The 22,023-nt window shown below is 35.3% G+C and overlaps 1 protein-coding gene across 1 annotated transcript in view; it reads left to right on the top strand.

Annotated features, from left to right (window-relative positions):
- Positions 1–22,023, top strand: part of LOC150107904 (TATA element modulatory factor-like) — a 483,854-nt gene that overhangs the window by 338,167 nt on the left and 123,664 nt on the right. Inside the window, exon 18 of the mRNA XM_090390537.1 lies at positions 9,734–9,803. Within this exon, the coding sequence (XP_090246663.1) occupies positions 9,734–9,803 (70 nt within the window). The remainder of the gene's footprint in view (positions 1–9,733; positions 9,804–22,023) is intronic.

Below are 22,023 nucleotides of genomic sequence, written 5' to 3'. Positions count from 1 at the left end.
TACTCCTTCTTTTCATTGATTGTCATTTCCTGAATATAAGATTTTGTATTTATTGCTGAGAAAGATCTCACCAGTGTTTGTCTTTTTTTTGTTTCAGTCACCCCTATTATCAGGGCCGGCGGAAGCGGCATGCTGGCGCCGCTACGAAGGGGGTGGCACTGCTGGGGCACCGTTTTCATGATAACAAAATTTCATCATCATCATCATCATCAAATTCCTGCCATGTACCCTCAAGGGGTGTACAGGATATGATAGTACTACATGAAAAAAAAAAATTACATCATTATTAATTTCCTATCTACAATTTTCCTCCAAATCAGCCTGTTACTTGTCATCACTCCAACATTATCAGATCTTATATTTCTATCGTCTAAGGCACTTTGTACTGTATCAATCCACCTATATCTTGGTCTTCCTCTGGGTCGTTTTGCTGCAAACCTGGCAGAGAACACTTGTTTTGCTAATCTTTCCTCGCCCATTCTGTTTAAGTGACCATACCACCTGAGATTAGCTCTGCTAACGCATTCCTGAATGCTGACAATGCCAAGTTCTTTCCTAATATCCTCGTTTTTAATATGATACTGCCATTGATGCCATCTGTTCACGCCTATAATCTTTCTCAGGACTCTCATATCTGTGGTCTCTAGTCTTTGGTCAAGTGTTTTACTTCTGACCCAGCTCTCGGATCCATAAGTTAAAACTGGTTTGAACACTGTCTTGTATACAGCTAATTTCGTGTTCCGACTAATTTCTCTCTTATTCCATATGAATTTATTCAATTGACTTCCCACCATACCAGATTTGCTGATTCTGTTGTCTATTTCTATATTTAATTTACCATCTTCACTAAAAATCGTGCCTAAATAGCTGAAATGTTTTACTTGTTCCACAGGTTTTCCATTCACAACACAGTTGACATTTTCAATGATTCTGCCTATTTTCATTGTCTTTGTCTTTTTATTGCTGACCTTCATACCATATCTATTACAACAGCAGTTCAATTTAGTCAGAGAATCTTGCAGACTTGCAGCGGATTTATTTAGAAGTATAACATCATCTGCATAAAGCAAAGAGCTGACATCTCTTGGCACCATGTCATATGCCTTTTCCAGATCGACAAAACTTAAATACAGATCTTTGTTATATTCCCATGCTTTCTCGACTATTTGTCGTAAAGTGAAGATCTGATCCTGACAGCCTCTATTTGGCCTGAATCCAGCTTGTTCTTCACCAAGCTTTTCTTCCACAATTCTTCTCAACCGTTTCTCAAGTATACTTGCATAGATCTTGCCTGGAACACTCAGTAGGGAAATACCTCTGTAATTCTCACATTCAGTTTTATTTCCCTTTTTATATATGGGTACTATGAGAGCTCTAATCCGATCATCGGGAATTCGTCCCTCTGTCCAGGCTTTCTGAACTATGCAGTGCAGCCACTGTAAGACTCTTATACCACCATACTTCAGCATTTCTGGTCGAATATCATCTACTCCTGCTGCCTTTCCACATTTCAAGCCTTTGATGGCTTTTTCTACTTCAAATATGGATATGTATTCCTGACTGCATGCCTGGTCAATGTCTTTTACCACTGTGCTGACATCACTGCTTGTTTCATTTAGCAGTTTTTCAAAGTAATTACTCCATACTTCAAGGATATCTTTTTCTCCCATTTTCATGTCACCTTTATCATCTCTAATTCCTTTTATAGCACTCTTTCCTCCATTCTTAAGCTTCTTCAACAACCTCCAGAATATTTTGCCACCTTCTTGATATTTATTTTCTATATTCTTGCCAAAGTCCTCCCATGACTTTTGTTTAGCTAGTTTTACACAGTGTTTAGCATTCTTGCATTTGTCTCTATATTCTCTAAGAGCACTAGCTGACTTATTTGACAGGAACTTTTGGTATGCTTTCTTCTTTTCCTTCCCTGCCTCTTTAACTTCCGGTGTCCACCAGGGAGTTCTGATTTTTTTATCCTTACAGACAACTTCACCACATGCCTCTCTGGCTGAATCAATCAATGTTTTCTTCAGAGTTTGCCACAGAGTTTGAGAACAGGAATCTCCAAGGTTCGATTCCTGTTCTCAAACTCTTTCATTTTTTCTTCAATAATCTTTGTGTATTTTAGTCTACAGCTGACATCTGAGAGCTGCTCAACTTTTATTCGCTTTAAAACTTTCTTACACGTTATTCTTTTCAATATGAAATTCAATTTTATCCTGCTCAAGACTAAATAGTGATCACTTCCAATTTCAAATCCTCTGTACACTCTGGTGTCCTGCACCAGGGAGAAAACATCACTATCAACAATAACATAGTCAATGAGACTTTTCTTATTCCTTGCCTCTTCTCTCCATGTGAATTTGTGCACATTTTTATGTTGGAACATGGTGTTAGTAATAACCAGTCCATGTCCTGAGCAGAAATCCAACAGATATTTGCCATTATTATTAGCTTTGCACTTTTCTCCAAATTTTCCCAAAATATTTTTGTATGTCTCACAATCATTTCCTACTCTGCTATTTAGATTCCCAACAAGGACCAACTTTTCCTTTTTCATTGTGTCAGTTGCTTTTTCTAAGGCCTCAAAAAATTCCTCCACTTCTACCTTAGTAGAACCTTCTGTGAGACCATAGGCACAAATAAGTCTCATTGTCCAGTTCCCCATTCTCATATTTGCCCACATTACTCTACTTGAGACTGACTGCCATTCAAGAAGATTAGCCTCGTATTTTGTGTTGAATACTATGGCTACTCCTTCTTTTCCTTGATTGTCATTGCCTGAATATAACATTTTGTATTTATTGCTCAGAAAGATCTCACCAGTTTTGGTCTTTTTTGTTTCAGTCACCACTATTATGTCGATCTGGTACTTATCTAATTCCTCAGCAAGCTCCATTTCTTTGCCATTCAGGCTTCTTACGTTGATAGTACCGATCTTCAACTCTGGTGATGTTGAGTTAGGGTTTATTTTCAGATTTGTTCCAGTAGCTGACTTTTCGCTGTTCGCCCTGGTTCCCTGGCGAAAACAACGGGGGCCTTGTTTAACCGGGCGATGCCCCAGCCGGCATGAAATTTTGTCATGTTGTACCATCATTCTATATTTTGGTTTAACCAATAAGAATACAATTTGGTCGGCTAAATCCCAAATTGCCAGCCCATCCTCGTCCGTTCAGTATCCAAGTAGATACCCAACAGGGTGCACCACGAGAAGGTGAGGATTGGACATTAGGTCAGAAGCCCTGGTCGGTTCTCCGCATTCCTTTAAAGGCTATGTGGAGGTCTCCTCTCAGTTATACAGCTTTGACCCTTAAGCACCCCGATAACAAAATTTTTATCTTAAAAACAAAAAAATTCTTAGAATGATCAATATTAAAATAAATAAGGCCGGATAAACCGAATAAAAATTAAGAAAAATTGTATATTGCCGCCTCTTTGATCAACCGGCTGTTTACAATTTTGCAGCAAGAGCAGGCTAAATGCTTGCGTAGAGAATGTTGTGTCTACTGCAGGCTATCTAAAGTGAAATGGCAAACGGTTTTTATGTGCAGAAATGAATTTTCGTACAGAATATAATAGATTTAGTTTAATCCTTTATCCCAGTGAGAGCAAACAAAGTTTGCGCCTGAAAATATCTTCAGGACTAAATATAGTGTTGTACTATCTTATCCAGTAAGTAGTGCAACACCAAGGCAACTCGTGGCAAAGGTGGAGCAAGCTACCAGGCACTTCTAACCCAGTATCTCCCATAATGCAAAACACATTTCCTATGTGGATATGTATACTGTTATGCATTAAAGGGATTGGCCATCTACCCAGACTAGTTTCGACCTTTATTGAGGTCTCTTCAGTGGGAGCCAGGCCCAGAGCTGGAGATACCAGGCAGAAGCAGTAGCAAGTCATCTGTGCCTATGGGAGTTGCCAAAAGGTTTATCACCTTTTTTAAAAATTACTCTGGATTTAGAGAAAGATGTTGAAAATTTATTTATCACTAGGTTAGACTATAATAGATTTAGTTTAATCCTTTATCCCAGTGAGAGCAAACAAAGTTTGCGCCTGAAAATATCTTCAGGACTAAATATAGTGTTGTACTATCACTGAAGAGACCTCAATAAAGGTCGAAACTAGTCTGGGTAGATGGCCAATCCCTTTAATGCATAACAGTATACATATCCACATAGGAAATGTGTTTTGCATTATGGGAGATACTGGGTTAGAAGTGCCTGGTAGCTTGCTCCACCTTTGCCACGAGTTGCCTTGGTGTTGCACTACTTACTGGATAAGATAGTACAACACTATATTTAGTCCTGAAGATATTTTCAGGCGCAAACTTTGTTTGCTCTCACTGGGATAAAGGATTAAACTAAATCTATTATAGTCTAACCTAGTGATAAATAAATTTTCAACATTTCGTACAGAATATTTGTTGCTAGTTAACCAGTCATGGTATGCATCTCAGTAGGCTACTGACCGTAGTGCAGTGCGGACTATTATTTCTTCTCTGTGTCGTGTTGCGCAATAATTTCCTGTAGGTATAAAATAGAAATGGAATCAAAAATTTAAAAAAAAAGTTATCCGGTGCACAAAATCGTAAGCAACATGCTGCAAAAAGAAGCAGATGTTAAGAAACAAACAGGGGCTCTTAATAAATTTGTTACAATATCAAAATATTCTGATGCAGATTGTAACTTACTCAATACATCAGAAATCAGAGTTGAAGAACCGTGGACATCATCCAGTTTGCATCAAAGTACTATTGCAATTATGAACAAGATAACAAGACTCGTGATTTAAGTGAAAAATAGTTAGTAGAAGATTTAGTTGTAGTTGACCAAGAAATTAACACATTGCTAGTCTCTGTGAATTTCGAAGATCCAGGTGAATGGTGAAATATTGATGAAAAGTTACGAGTTGTTTTAATTGAAATGGGGCCTGTTCAAAAGAAAAATATAATATATCCCAGAGATGCATATGGTCGTAAATTTGCCGACATGTATTATAATAGAAAAATGGAAAACGGGAAGCTCATGACAAGAACATGGCTCATTTATTCCGAAACTTTAAATTCTGTTTTTTCTTTTGTTGCAAACTTTTTGCACCTAATGAATCAAGTAGTTTTGTAGAAGGTTATAGCGATTGGAGAAATGTAAGTACAACTTTGCATAGACATGAGACTAGTTTAACTCACATGAAAAAGTTCTTAAAATGGAAGGAACTTGATAAAAATTTAAAAAACAAAATTACTATTGATTGCCAGACTCAAAGCATGTAAGAAATGGAAAAGAAATATTGGATGAGTGTTTTAGAACGCTTGATTAAAATTATAAAATTCCGTGGTAGCCAATTTAGCTTTTCGTGGATCATCTGCTAAATTATATGAAAGGAATAACGTCAACTTTTTAAAATTAGTCGAACTGTTTGCGAAGTTTGATCCCATTACAGAAAAATCACGTTGAAAGGGCCCTACATCGAAATAATAGAGTACACTATTTGAGTAAAGACAGACAAAATGAAATATTGATAACTTTAAGAAACGCAATCAGGGATACAATTTTATTATCAATTCGAAAATCTAAATATTATTCCATAATGCAAGTAAAACAGAACAAATGACTACTATTATTCGCTTTGTTTCCTGTGACAATGGAATTGTCAAGATCAGCGAAAACTTTTTCGATTTTGCAGATATATCAGATTCCACAGGATGTGGTTTATGTACAACAATAATGGAACAACTGACAAAAATGGAACATCCCCCATTGAAGACATGCGAGGTCAAGGGCAATTATGACAATGTGACAAATATGAAAGGGAAAAAAATATGGGCTTCAAAATTTGCTTTTGAACAAAAATCCTCAAGCTTTTTACGTACAATGTGCTGCTCATACTCTAAATTTAATCATTAACGATACAGCCAAAGTATATGCAGATACAATTAGTTTCTTCGTAATTATTCAAGAAATGTACAATTTCTTTTCATTCTCTTACAAACATTGGGCAATCCTTTTAAAGTTCATAAAAATTTTAACATTGAAACAGCCATCAAAAATGCGATGGGAAAGTAAAATTAATGCAATCCGCCCTCTGCGATATCAGTTAGGAGAAATTTACGATGCACTTTTTGAAATTTTTAATAATGAAACTTTAACAAAGAAATTCAGCATAAAGCATAAACATCATGTGCTAAAATAAAGGACTACAAATTTATTTGCTCTTATAACTAGGCATGATTTACTTAACAGAATAAACCCTGTGAGTAAAATGCTTCTAGACAAAAATATTAACATTACACTTTAGAATTTATCGAAAACTTAAAAATATTCTTATAAGAGTATCGATCAGATACAAATTTTAATAGTTCTAAAACGGCAAAAGAACTGAGTGAAGAGGTGGATGGAAAACAAGAATTTAAAACTAGTATGGAAGTCCACGACGAAAGAAGAGACGACAATTTGACTACGAGCATCATGACGAAACGCCACAGTTGCCAGAAGATAAATTTAGAGTGAATGTGTTTTATACACTTCTAGACGTTGCAATGTTTGTTAATAGAACATTTTGAACAACTAAAAACATATTATGATAATTTCAATTTCTTGTATAGATTACTACAAATTAATAACGAAGATTTATGAAAAAATTGTGACTATTTAGAGATTCTCTTGAAGGACGGCGACAATAAAGACGTAAATGCAATAGAACTATATGACGAGTTATGTGCTTTCCGGGATAATCTTTGGAAGGATAATTTAAATATTCAAAACCCTTTCGATATTCTTAATTTTATTGTATCCAGTAATTTATCTTTCCCTAACTTTTCAATTGCTTTAAGAATACTATTAACTTTACCTGTTAGTGTAGCGAGCAGTGAACATTGCTTTTCCAAGTAATGTTCACTGCTCGCTACACTAACAGGTAAAGTTAATAGTATTCTTAAAGCAATTGAAAAGTTAGGGAAAGATAAATTACTGGATACAATAAAATTAAGAATATCGAAAGGGTTTTGAATATTTAAATTATCCTTCCAAAGATTATCCCGGAAAGCACATAACTCGTCATATAGTTCTATTGCATTTACGTCTTTATTGTCGCCGTCCTTCAAGAGAATCTCTAAATAGTCACAATTTTTTCATAAATCTTCGTTATTAATTTGTAGTAATCTATACAAGAAATTGAAATTGATTAAAACCTACTTAAGAACAAGCATGTCACAAAAAAAGGCTTGTTAGTTTGGCATTAATAGCTATTGAAAATGATATATGTGCGGAATTAGGTGTTAAGACCATTATTTCTAATTTTATGAATATGAAATCAAAAACCCTAAAATTTTAATTAAAAAAAATTTCAAGTATATTTATGTAATTTAATTTATTTTCTGTTATTCTGTAAAGATGTTATTTTTTGAATTCTTATATTAAATATTCTAATTATTTCTGAATTCTTTTCTTATTTTCTCATCTATCTTGAGTTTCTTTTATTTTCCTAAAAGATAGTTCCACTTATAAAAATTATTAAAAAATTTTTACAAGTTACTAAGAATTTAGTAACTTGTAAAATGCAAGAATTTTTTAAACTTTAGTTCAAATAAATTTTAAATTTAATTAAAATTCATTTTAATTTTGTTAGCAATTTGGTTTGGTGAGAAGGCTAAAATCCCTGTATCATTATATATTCAATGATTAAAGTGAAGTGGCTTTATCAAGTGAAGTGGCTTTATTTTGGTCAGCTAAATCCCAAATTGCCAGCCCATCCTCGTTTGTTCAGTATCCAGGTAGATACCCAACATGGTGCACCATGAGAAGGTGAGGATTGGACATTAGGTCAGAAGCATGGTTGGTTCTCCGCATTCCTTTAAAGGCTATGTGGAGGTCTCCTCTCAGTTATAGAGCTTTGACCCTTAAGCACCTCAAGATCTTATATTAAAACCATTATTCATTAATTGATCTCTACGACCGTGAGCGATGAAAGGTGTGGATTTAAACATGTTACCAGTGCGCTGGAAGGCAAACAAAAAAGGTTGGGTTACAAAAGAAATTTTTATTGAATTGTTCCATCAGTGTTTTGTTCCAGAAGTTAAACACTATTTGATGGGAAAAAAATCTGATATTTAAAGTTTTATTGATTATAGACAATGCACCTGGCGATCCTGTTTTAGAGCACCTGAATGTGGAATTTTGTTTTCTGCCACCTAATACATCCTTAATACAATTACTAGACCAGGGTGTGATCGCTACCTTCAAAACTTACTTAATAAGAAGAACAACCAATGCATTTTGGATAAACTAGATAAGGATAATTTACTGACAGTTATTGATATGTGGAAAAAATTTTCTATTTTGGATTGCATCAAACTTGCTAAGTTGGTGTTATCAGAATTGAAACCGTCAACTTTAAATGCATGCTGGAAAGCTACTTGGCCAGAATATGTGAAAAAGAAAAACCCTGTACCTTTGCATACAACTGAATATCCCAATATCATCAGATTAGCACATGCAGTTGCAGAGGAGGATTTGATAATTTTTCATCTGCAGATATTGAAGAATTGATGGTTGACAAGGCTGTTAGTGATGATGAAATAATAGAAGCTATCCCTTATGAAAAAGAAAAAAATGATGATGATGAAGAGATTTCACTCACTGCAGGATTAATTAAAGATGGGCTTCAAATGGCTAGTAAATTTCAAAGTTATTTTCTTACACATAATCCAAATACTGAACGAGCTGAACAACTTACTGAAGAAAACATTTCGTCATTGCAGTCATTGCAGGACTGCCAAAGTGTTTCTAGTGATGGAAGTGATTTAATTCCAGTCTCACACAAAAGAATGTGACTTCTGTCAGAAAGTGACAGCATAAAATTGAAGTAATAACCATATGTGCAGGTGTATTTGGGCCTTTTCGAATTTCTGTTTTATTAGTAACACACAATTTTCTTTAAGAAAGAAAGACACACACACACACGTGCGCGTGCGCACACACACACACACATATACTTTAAATAAGTATTTAAAATAAAAAAATATTCCATTAAAATTAAATAGAGTTTTATTCAATGATTTTCATATGTTTTGTTTGAAAATAACTTATTGTTCGTATCAGGTTTTCACATCTGGAATCATTCTTCTATTTTTTCATATGCACTGTAATATTTTTTACACGGTTTTCATTTATAAATTTTTTTCTGGAACCAATCTACCGTGTAAATGGAGAATTGAGTGTATATATGTTTGTGTGTATTTTTCCATTACTTTTAAAAAAATAAATAAAGCGAGTGAATTCAATAATGAAAGAATTTCATCCTGATTGATTGTTTTAATCACATGGCTTTCTTCCTCTTTGAAAATCATTACTATGCTCTTTAAAGGTAAAAACACTAATATTTTTTTTCTTCATTTGTCTGAAGATTGCAAATTTTTCATCTTAAGAAGATATTTTTCAGTTGTACATCTAAATTTAAAGTTCATCCGCTATGTTATTTCATTTGTTCTGTGTATACATGCATGTGCTTGAATTTGCATATATAGTTTGGTAAGTTTATTATGCTTTGAAGCAATAAAGGCTTTATAGAAGAATGTTGAATTCTTCATTGTTGAATTCTCAAAAACAACGAATTTTGCTTGCAGGTACTTTTCTTTTCTTTTCTTTTCTTTTCTTTTTTTTTTTTATGTGTTATTCTTTGCAATTATAATAAATCATTCAGTAATCATATTAAAATTTTAAACTTTATTTCCTAGGGAATCGCTTTCTTTAGAAAATGTGAAACAGAGTCTTCTTGAAGAAATAACCAAACTTAAACAGGAAAAGGTATGCTTATTGCTATGATTAATTGATGATGCATTTTTTTAGCTAATAAAATCATATATAAGACATATCTATATTTATCATAACGAGACTGTTTTAATTGGTTGGTTGGTTAGATTTAAAAATACATTAAAGCAACTAAAACTATGGAGCAAGTATATTATGCAAATTCTTACTGTAAAAAAAGAACCAAAATAGTAAATTTTACAAACTTCTATAACAACCTTTAGAAAATTCAGAATGAAATCAATATTAGGATCAATCTTATTCTAAATTAACTACATTATAACAAATTACTTTTTTTTTCTTTTTTTTTCTCCATGAGTTTGAGTAACCTGTATGAAAACTTTTCGACTGAAAATAAGATTGGGCAGTGATAGGATGTTTCCTCCAAGAAATTTAGGTTTTTATTCAAGTTAAAAAAGGCCAAAACTATTGTAAAAGGGAGTTCACCGACACACTGACTTTATAGTATCAACATCATCATCAAATCCTGATGTGTACTCTCAAAGGGTGTTTAGGCTACTATGGCAGCACTACATAATTAAGTTTACATTATTATTAATCTACTCTGACAATTTTCCTCAAAAGTAGTCTGTTACTTGTTAGCACTCCAGTATTGTTGTATCTAACATTTCGTGCTTTTAAGGCACTTCTGACTAAATTAATCCACCTACACCTTGGTCTTTCTGTGGGTCTGTGCTTGCAGGTACTTTTGATTTGAATGATAACAATGTCAAGTTCCTTTCTGTTATCCTCGTTTTAATAAGATTCTGTTTACTTTTCTAATTTTTCTCTGAACTCTCATATCTGTGGTCTCTAACCTTTGATTAAATGCTATATTTCTAACCCAACTCTCAGATCTATAATTTAAAACTGGTTTGAACACTATTCATTTTTCATTGAGAATGTTGTTGTTGTTTGCTCTGTCTGTGTCTATTTTCATAGTTTTTCATGCCAAATTTGCAACAACTGTTATGCAATATAGTTAGAGAACCATGGAGACTTGCACTGGATGTTTTTGAGTACAGCATCATCTGCATAAAGCAAGGAGCTAAGTTTGATATCTCCAATTCCAATATCAGGTTTAATGCCACTTTCTTTCATCAATAAAAGTGGAGATAATATGCATCCTATTTTACACCTGATTTTACATCACTCAAACCATCTTCCTGTAATTCCTTCATTTTTTGCTTGCTGACTTACCACTTAAATATAGATTTTATTTTGCTCTGTATAGTGTTCAATTTACCCCATATAATTATAGTGTTTTGAAAAGCTTTCCTCAGAGCATCTTATCATATGCTTTTTGCAGATATTATTATCTGAGACTTTCCCTTAAATTCATTCACACTAAATACACTCACTATTCAAAAGTTTATAGATCTCTATCATATCACCCCACTTTCTCCTGTTAACCAGAGTCTGCAGTCCACATACTTGCAATCTGTCCTCATAATCTAAATACCATAATCCAAATATAATCTTTGTAACTCTTCTTTGCACCCTTTCCACAGCTTCTTTATCCCCATGGAACCAGGGAGACCAAATCTGCACACAGTAATCCACATGTGGTCTTTTCAATGCCTTATAAAGAGGCAAAATGACTTCCTTATCCTTACATGACAAGGTTCGCTTCAACATCGCAATTATCCTTTGAGTTGTATTTGCAACTTTTTCTGTGTGTGAACTTTAAATTCCTATCCACCAATACACCAAGATCCCTTGCCTCTTCAGTTTCTTGTAGCATAACCCACTAATATAATATGCCCCTGGAATCCTAATCACACCAAAGTGCACGACTTTACGCTTACTAACATTAAACTAATAGCCATTTTCATTTGCCCAAATATACAAAGCTTAAATACAGATTCTTGTGATATTCCTATGATTTGTCAACTATTTATCATAAAGTGAAAATCTGATCTTGACAACCTCTATTTGACCTGATCTCGGCTTGTTCTTCTCCAAGTTTCTCGTCCAAAATTTTTCTTTACCTTTTTTTTCAAATAAGCTTGTATAAACAGTTACTTGAACACTTAGTAGAGAAATTCCTCTGTAATAATTCTCACACTCAACTATAGATGCGAATTATGCTCTCCTCCAATCACTGGAATTCGACCTTCTGACCAGTCCCTGAGAACTGTGCAGAGTAGAGTAGCTACACTGTTAGGCTTTTATTACAAGGTGTAAAAGTGCAAGGTGTAAAAATGCTCATTTATGAGCATTTTTACACCTTGAGTGTTAAAGTGTTTAATCAAAAATGCTCATATGAGCATTTTTGATTAAACACTATCTACTCCATCTGCCTTTCCACATTTCAAGTTTTTAATGCCTTTTTTCTACTTAAAGTATTGATATGCACTCCTGTTTGCATTCCTCTTGAAAATTTGTACTATTACATTTAATAGTCTTTCAAGGCAATTACTCCAGACATCTTTGATATCCTTATATTCACTTTTCATGTCACTGTCATCCTTGATTCCTTGATCCCATTTCTAATCCATTTTGCCACCTTTGTGATATTTATTTTCTGTATTCTTACTGAAGTCTTCCCATGACTTTTGTTTAGCTCTTTTACACATAGCACAGCTCTTACATTTTTCTCTGATCTCTGTTGTATTCTTTTTAGGGCATCTGCTGACTTATTTGATAGGATCTTTTGGTATGCTTTCTTCTTCTTGTCCAGGACTATCACTTTAACATATTTTGTCCACCATGCTGTTCTTGTTTTTTTTTTTATTCTTGCAAACACTGCGTACATCCTTATCTGAATCAATCAATGTTTTCTTCATAGTTTGTCACTGAGACTCCATGGTTTGTTTCATGTATTCAAACTGTTTCATTTTTTCTTCAATAATGTGTGTATAATACGAATTCTAGTATAGATTCCTTTGACAGATCTGTAGTGAGGAATTGTCTTATGAGGGAAACTTGCAAGGGAATGAGTGTGGTTCTATTAGGAAGAGAAAGAAGGTAAACAAAAAGAAAAACCTTGATGGTAAAAAGAAGATGACCTCTAGGTCTGAGGATGCTATTTTAGATGTTGGTAAGACTGATTGTGCACAAGGAATTACAGAGTTAATGTCTAGCAATGCAAAGGACTGTAGATGCACTACAGTCCTTTGCATTCAAAAAAGAGATGCATTAACAGTTATTCCATTTGTCGAATGTAGACGAAATTTGACAAATGGAATAACTGTTAGTGCATCTCTTTTTTCTCGTCCACCAATACTCAGGGATATGGTGTTTAGAAACAACGTTAAATGCTATGTTTATTTAATGTATGCCTCAGGCTTTCAGAAAAACGTGGTATGAAGTTAAGGAGGATTTATATATATGTGGGAAATATAAACTAATTGAAGAAATGATATGTGAAAACATAAGCCAGAATGTGCATGTAAATATGAATGATTCTGTGATGAGTGAAGAACGGCAGTGCAGTAATGAGATTTTAGAAAGATTTAGGGTGCTCTGGAGCTTACTGCAGATGGCACAGAGTTAGATTGGAGTGTTGGATAAGAGAATGGAAAGGATGAAATTGGTAGAGATGGATAGACAGAGAAAGGTTAAGGTGATGGGTAAGGTTAAGAAAATAATAATAGGGGATTCAATGATTAGTAGAATAAAAACCGGAGATGTCTTTAAAGAATGTTGGCCAGGAGGTACGGTAGAGTGTGTAACTAGAGCTGTAAAGAGAGGTGATAGTGTAGATGAAATGATTTTAATGGTTGGGACGAATGATTTGGGAAATGCGTAAATCGTGTGGCAAGTGATTTTAGGGAGAAGTTAGAGATTGCTAGGTTTAAGAGTAAGAGTGTTAGGATTGTCAGTGTGCTGCCCAGATATGATAGTCGAGAAATGAGGAGGAGGGCATTGATGATGAATCAAATGTTAGCTAGGATGCGTAGGAAAAAAGGGGTGGAATATGTGGATATATGGGAGGAGTTTTATGGGAGAAAAGAATTATATGCCAAAGATAGTCTGCATTTGAATAAGTACGGGAGTAAGCTTTTACAGAAGTTACTGTTTAATGAACATATGGGGGTTTTAGACCAGGAAAACGAGAGTTATTAGAAGGGGAGGATGCGAGGATGGTTGTCAGAAATAATGATAGGAAAGTAGAGTTAGCTGTAAATAGTACTAAGGTCAATAATAACTGTGATATGGTGAATCATTTTACTCAGAATTTTAATGGTATTCAGAGTGGGCTAATTTGCACACTATGTAATTATGGGGGGAAAGGACTATTGCAGTTTATTTATGTATACTAATGCTGAAGTATTTGCAATAAGTGTGATGAATTTTTGTCATACTTAGTTCTACTTGGCCAAAAATTATAGGAATTAGTGAGACTTGGTTAACTAAGAATGATTTAGTCATAGAGATTGAATGTAAGGAATATAGTATCTTCAGAAAGGATAGAGAGGACAGAATGGGGGGGGGGGGAGTTTTACTGATAATAGACAAAGTTAAAGTCAAAAATGGTAGAATTGCCTGAAGGTGACAAGCGTGTAGAGGGTAGTTCATTTTAGGCTGTTTGGTGTGAGATAGAAATTAGCAGGATGAAATATGTAATTGGTTGCTGCTATAATCCAAGGGGTATAAAGGAGAATGTAGATGGTATGCATTGGCAAATTAGTAAGATGAGTAGAGGACATGTAATTATTATGGACGATTTTAACTATGGGGGACATAGATTGGGAGAAGGAATGGTGTCAAGGAACAAAGGAATTGGAGTTTATACAATTGTTAAGAGATAACGACGGTACATTGCGCCCTTTGATTGGAACAGGCTTAAGTTCGATTCTCGTCGCGACAAGAGGAATCTTTATCTGGTCGATTTCAATCGAAGGTGAGTTAGCCGATCTCATACGGAGGTAGCATGGTTTTTTTCTCCCAGAAACTCGGGTTTTTCATCCCGCATACATACAGATCGGCCCTTCAGAACACACGCAATTTACAGACAAAAATTACTAGTTGTGGTGGTGTTGGAGGTGGGTGGTAGATGGTGTTGATGGAGATGATTCGTAGTAGAGGTTAGGTGTAGAGACAGTTGTAGATGTCCTCCCGCGATGAGTCTTCGGACTCCTTGGAGGTATCAGGAATAATAATAATAATAATAATAACTACCTGAGACAGAATGTAATGGAAGGGACAAGAGATTCGAGAGTGTTAGATCTGGTCATAGTATCGGAGAACACATCAGTAAGTAATTTAGATACACTGTCTCCACTTGGGGAAAGTGATCATGTGGTCTTGACTTGGGAGATTGTATTATGTGCTGAATATTCTGTTAAGAAGGGTTGTATGTGGAATTACAAGGCTGGTGATTATGACAAGCTGAGAAGCCAGCTTTCAAAAGTGGTATGGCATGAGAATTTAAAGGGGAGAGATATTGATGGTGCATGGGAGATTATCAAGGAGTATTTAATGAAAGCTGTATCTGACTGTATTTCAAGAGTCATGAGGAGGAATCAGGTAGGAGTAAGATGGATGAATAATATTATTAAGCGAGAGTTGCAGATAAAGAGAAAGTTGTGGTATAAGTGTAAAGAAAAAGGTGATGAGCATTCCCATGAGCAGTACAAGATACAGGCAAGAAGGATAACCTGCATGGTAAGGAAGGCCAAAGCTAATTACGAGAGGAAGCTAGCTGATGAGTCCAAAAAAAATCCTAAGGAGTTCTTTCACTCGCTATGTGGCAAGTAAAAGGAGGAATAACTTTGAAAGGATGACTTTAAAAAGTGTTGATGGTAAGGAAATTACAGAAGCTAATCAGATAGTTGAGTTGCTTAGTGATCATTTTGAAAAAGTGTACCATCTTGGTTTTGATATTGCAGTGCCGAATGTTTCATTGGCCGATGAGAGTTTAGTGATAAAAGAATTTGAGGTGCTTAGTATATTACAGAACCTTAATGCTAATGCTGCCATTGGGGTAGATGGCATATCAGCCCATGTTTTAAGGGAATGCGCAAGAGAATTAGCACCTCCTCTAACTTGGCTGCTTAATTTAAGCCTCATTTCTGGTAAAGTCCCAATTGAGTGGAAAGAGGAGAAAATTATTCCACTACATAAGGGGGCTCCAGGACTGAGGTAGCAAATTATAGACCAATCAGTATATCGGGAGTGGTGGTTAAGGTTATGGAGAAATTGATAAAAATTAGAATTCAGGACTGGGTGGACAGCAATATACTTTATAAGGGGCAACATGGTTTTGTGAAGGGTAGATCTTGCCTTAGCAATTTGCTCACTTTCCGCAACAAAGTAACAATGGAGTTGGATAAAGGAAATCCTTTTTCAGTGATCCTGCTGGACTTTGCAAAGGCATTTGACAAGATGCCGCATGGAACTTTGTTGCATAAATTGGAGCAAATGGGTATGGACCCGAGGCTAGTGATTTGGATTAGAGGGTGGCTAGTGTATAGATATCAAAGAGTGGTTTATGGTGGAGCGGAGTCCAGTAGAAGGCAGGTGACTAATGGTGTGCCTCAGGGCTCAGTGCTTGGTCCTCTATTATTTAATTTGTACATCAATGATATTGGAATACTTTGAAGAGATATCCACTTGTTTGCTGACAATGCAAAACTGGGAAGAGCGATAGCTAATTCAGATGATGATGGCTGGAGAGCAGATAGAGTTCCATGTGGATATCTTAAATAGGCTGACAGTTTGGGCTAAACTAAATGGCTGCCAGTTTAATGTGGCCAAGTGTAAGGTGATGCACTTTGGAAGGATGAGATCACATGCTGTTTACTATATTAATGGAACTGAACTGCAAGAAGTTAATGAGGCTAGGGACCTGGGAGTTATTGTGGACAGAGAACTTAAGTTTCGAGGGCATATTGCAAAGGTTGCCAAAACTTCATATCGGATTACATGGTTATTGAAAAACACACTGACAAGCAGGGATAAGGAAGTGATTGTCCCACTTTATAAGGCATTAATAAGACCTCATTTGGACTATTGTGCACAGATCTGGTCACCTGGATTTCTTGGTGATGTGGAAATTGTGGGAGGGTTCAGAGACCGGTGGTTACGAAAATTGTTGCAGACCTGTGGGATGTCTCCTATGAGGATAAATTGAAGGTCTGTGGGCTTCAAAAACTAGTTGATAGACATAGGAGAGGAGATATGATAGAGGCATATAAATTATTAAAAGGGTTTTATAGGATTGATACTGATAACTTTTTTAAGACCAGTGGAGGAAGGGAGAGAATGAGGGGTCATCCTTGGCGATTGTGTAAAAGTGTGGTTAACAAGGGTGTTGAGTCTTCCATTGAGTAGGATCTTCCAGTCTTCTCTACTTCTAGATTTTTTGCTTGGAGGGTTGTAAATGGGTGGAATGCATTGCCAGAGGTGGTTGTGAATGCTTCATCTGTGAATGAGTTTAAGGGGAAGTATTATTATTATTATGTGACACATCCAGTGAGTCCAAAGGATTCATCGAGGGAGAGTGTGCCAACAGCATCAAACGATTGTACACCTTCCAACTACTAACCGCACTCAAACTTACTTAACTTTTTGCAAGCCATTTTAGCACAGGTTCTACCAATCGACAAACCTTTTATTATTATTATTATTATTATTTGTCACCTCCAGGGAGTCCATAGACTCATTGAGGGAGGGCTACTACTCTACAACTCAGTTTCCACCACTCACAATCCACCAACTGACCGCAACTACACCAACGCCATCTACCACCGACCACTACCACTAGTATTTCCACAGACAATCACAAACATCCATGCCCACAGCGGGATTCGAACCCACAGCCTTTTGGCTGGAGAGCAGATATGCTAACCACTCGGTCAGCCAAGCTGGCAAGTACGACAGGTATTGTGTGAATAACGGTTAGTATGCCAATGTTGGGTCTCCTGCAGTGAGTCTTTTGACTCCATGGAGGCACCTTATATATATATGTTACGGTTAAAGTGATAAATCCGGTTATTATTAATAACACAGTCCAACACAATTTTTGCTGACTTTTATATGAGACTTGTTTTTTACTAATTTGGGTGCGCTGATTTCAAATATCAAACCCATTTTTCTCTATCATGTCAAGATTTTCCTCTATGGCATTTTCTTTTTGCTAATTTGTAAGTTTTTGATAGTTTAAGGAGGCAGTACTATTTAGATCATAAAATCGATTTTTTAATATTATTTTCTGAAAGTATGTGCTTTTAAAAATCTGTTCCTAACTTTTTATCAAGAAATTCGAAAAATTCCCAAAGATATAGCCTATTATTCAAAGCGGGGCACAGATCAGAATCGGAGCGCTCACCGCTCTCGCTTGTTAGTAAACGAATAAATGCATAAGAACCTGCAACAGCACGTACTGGTGCTTTGAATTCGAGAGAGGCCTAACTAAACAAAAATAGCAATCATCTACGTGATTTTTCGGTTCACGCCAAATCATTGGAATGCCAAAAGCTAATTTTTGGCATTTTCCCTTGCTCCACTGTCGTAAATTTTCTACACATGACTTACACACTTTATTTGGAGCCCATGACTTGTCCTGATCTGCAATTTTTACGTCAAAGTATGCAAAGTACACTTTCTTAACGAAATCAGTGATATTTGTCCTTTGACTGGGAACAGTAAAGCTGCCACAAATGTAGCAAAAGGAATCTACACTATTGACACAATTTCGAGTAGAAGATATGATGTATTTTCTTCACTTCCGACTAACATGCAGTTAACAAGACAAAAAAAACCAGAGACTTTATTGAAACGTTATAAGTGCTCATCATACTTTCACGATCGATTAACCATTGACTGATTTCGATCATTCTTTGTCTGCTATGACGCATATAGCATTCATTTGTTTTAGGTAGTTGTCATCGCCTACTTTTCATCACCTAAATGTATTAGGTCGGTTATCAGCCTCTCTCACATTCAAAGCGCCAGTACGTGCCGTTGCAGGTTCTTAAGCATTTATTTGTTTACTAACAAGCGAGAGCGGTGAGCGCTCCGATTCTGATCTGCGCACCACTTTGAATAATAGGCTATATCTTCGGGAATTTTTCGAATTTCTTGATAAAAAGTTACGAACAGATTTTTAAAAGTACATACTTTCAGAAAATAATATTAAAAAATCGATTTTTTTGATCCTCTAAATAGTACTGCCTCCTTAAAACTATCAAAAACTTACAAATTAGCAAAAAGAAAATGCCATAGAGGAAAAACCTGACATGATAGAGAAAAATGGGTTTGATATTTGAAATCAGTGCACCAAAATTAGTAGAAAACAAGTGTCAGATCATAATCAGCAGAAAAAAAAATTTTTTTTGTTGGCCAGTGTAATTATCGGTTAAAGTGAATAATTCCTAGAGGAATCTGGCAAATGTAATAAAAATATGTTTATAGGTTTTGTATATAAGTTTTCATTCGCAATAGAAATTATAATAGTTTAGGTTAGGTTAGTTATATGAAACAAGTAAGGAAAATACTTCTTTTACACTCAATGAAATCAGAAATCATTATAAACTAATGTAAACTAACCTGGATGTTGCATGTCGAACCAGAGTGTAGTCATAGTTTGTTGTCGGCAGATTAATGGGGATGAAAGATAGACGTTGTTGTGGGTCGAGCTTAATGATCGCGGGCAGATAAATGGGGATAACAAATAAAAGTTGTGGGCAGATGAATGGAGATAATAGATAAATCAGAGAGGAACTGATCAGAGTTTTTATCCATTGATGAGGAAAGAGGTACAGCAACGACGTTATCTATTATCCCCATTAATCTGCCCACAACAACTTTTATTTGTTATCCCCATTTATCTGCCCGCAATCATTAAGCTTGGCCCACAACAACATTTATCTTTCATCCCCATTAATCTGCCCACTGCAAACTACGACTACACTCTGGTTTGACATGCAACATCCAGGTTAGTTTAGGTTAGTTTATAATGATTTCTGATTTCATTGAGTGTAAAAGAAGTACTTTCCTTACTTTTTTCATTATAAACTAACCTAACCAATAAAGGTTAGGTTAGTTTATAATGATTTCCAACCGATAAAGGTTAGGCTAGTTTATAATGATTTCTAATTTCTGATATCATTGAGAGCAAAAGAAGTACTTTTCCTTACATTTTTCATTATAAACTAACCTAACCTAACCTAAGCTGTTATAATTCTATTCAGAATGAAAATGTATATATAAAACCTATAAACATATTTTTATTAAATTTACCAGGCTCTTCTAGGAATTATTCACTTTAACCGGCTAAAGTGATTACTTCTCGTAAATTATTCACTTTAACCGGTAATTATTAATAATAACCAGATTTATCACTTTAACTGTAACATATATAATAATAATAATAATAATAATAGTTGAGACTACTTACCCATAAAAGCTGCTCAATTTTAATCCTTTTTTTAAAACTTTTTTTTTACTTACTGTTATTCATTTTTATCTTACTTAGAACACTAAGTTATGCACATTTCCAATTTCAAATCCTCTGTACACCCTTGGATCGTGAACCAGCATGTAGATATCAGTATGAACAATGACATAGTCAATGAGGCTTTTCTTATTTCTTGCATCTTTTCTCCACATAAACTTGTGCACCTCTTTATGTTGATAAATGGTGTTAGTAATGACTAGTCTATATCTTCTCCAGATATATCCATTTGCTGCCTAGCTGTTTTCTCAAAATATTCCCAAAGCGTTCCTGTATTCCTGGTGGGAATAATTTCCAACTTTTCCAACAAGGACCACTTTTTTCTTTTTCTTTTTTTTTTTTTTTTTTGCTCATTTTCTTTATGTCATTCTAATGACATGAAAAAATCATTAATTCTTTCCTTAGGATGACCTTATGTGTGACCATAGCCATAAATAAATTTCCATGTTCATTTCTCCATTTTGATCTTATAGCTGGGGTTAAAAACCATTTTATTTTTGATACTACATAATTGCTTTTTAATTAAATGTCTTACATCTTCACTGAGGGCCAAATAGGACATAATGCACCCTAATCATCATTTTACAATATTATTATTTTTTTGTATTCATCATCATTATCATTAAATTCCTGATATGTACCTTCAAGGGATGTAGAGAATACTATGATAAGTTTACTAACCTTATATTGACAGTTTTCCTCCAAATTAGCATATTACTTATCAGGACTTCAGTATTGTCAGCTTTTATTATTATTATTATAAAAACCTCCATAGAGTCAAAGACTCATCGTGGGAGGTCCACTGTTATACACACAGTTTATCATACCACACCTTAAATATATTCACTGTCTCTGCACTCTTGGACAATGCATTCCAATCACTCACCACTCTCCATGCAAAAACCTGCTCCTCACTCCCTTGAGGAGTGAGGAGCAGGTTTAATCAAACAGCTTCCAGGGATAACCTCTTGTTCTCCTGCTATCCTTACCCATTCTGTGCAAAACCTCCCTGACATTAATCTGGTAATAACCTCTTAACAGCTTATATGTCTCAATTATATCCCCCCCCCCTCCTCCTTCTATCCACCAATTTCTGCAAATTTTGTATTTTGTCAATCTGTCTTCATACTTTACATTCCAGAGACCAGAAACCACCTTAGTCAGTCGCCTCTGAACTTTTTCCAATGCATTTTCTTCTTTTTGAAAACCAGGTAACCAGATCTGTGCACTGTAATCCATATGTGGCCTGATCAAAGCCTTATACAAAGGAACTATAACATCCTTACTTCTACAAGTCAATGTCCTCCGCATCATTCCCATTATCTGCTGTGTTGTCTTCACTATTTTAGTAACATGTCCCCGAAATTTTAGGTCCTTGTCTACAATCACTCCCAGATCTCTCATCTCCTCTACCTCCTCCAAGATATTTCCACTGATTGAGTACTTTACATCCCAACTCTGCTTCCCAAATTTCAAAACCTTACACTTTGAAACATTGAATTGACATCCCCACTCATTCACCCATTCAGCCAGTGTATTCAAGTCCTCTTGCAAAGCTACAGCATCCACACTACTCCTGATAGCTCTCCCCAACTTTGCATCATCTGCAAACAACTACATATCACCATTCAGACCTCTCCAAATATCATTTGCATACAAATTAAACAGCAATGGACTCAAAACAGACCCTTGAGGTACACCACTAGTAACTTTCCTCTTCTGGGATATCGCTCCTCGATAGACAACTCGCTGATACCTATCAGACAACCAATCTATTGTTCAGCCCCCGTCCGTTCCAATTTAATTACCAGC

This window comes from Typopeltis vanoorti, chromosome 3 (assembly GCF_054136105.1).
Source record: "Typopeltis vanoorti isolate ZY-2024b chromosome 3, IOZ_Tvanoo_1.0, whole genome shotgun sequence".
Classification (NCBI taxonomy): Eukaryota; Metazoa; Arthropoda; class Arachnida; order Uropygi; family Thelyphonidae; genus Typopeltis; species Typopeltis vanoorti.
Note: the sequence above shows the minus strand (reverse complement) of the source record. Positions and strands in the feature narration are given on the sequence as shown.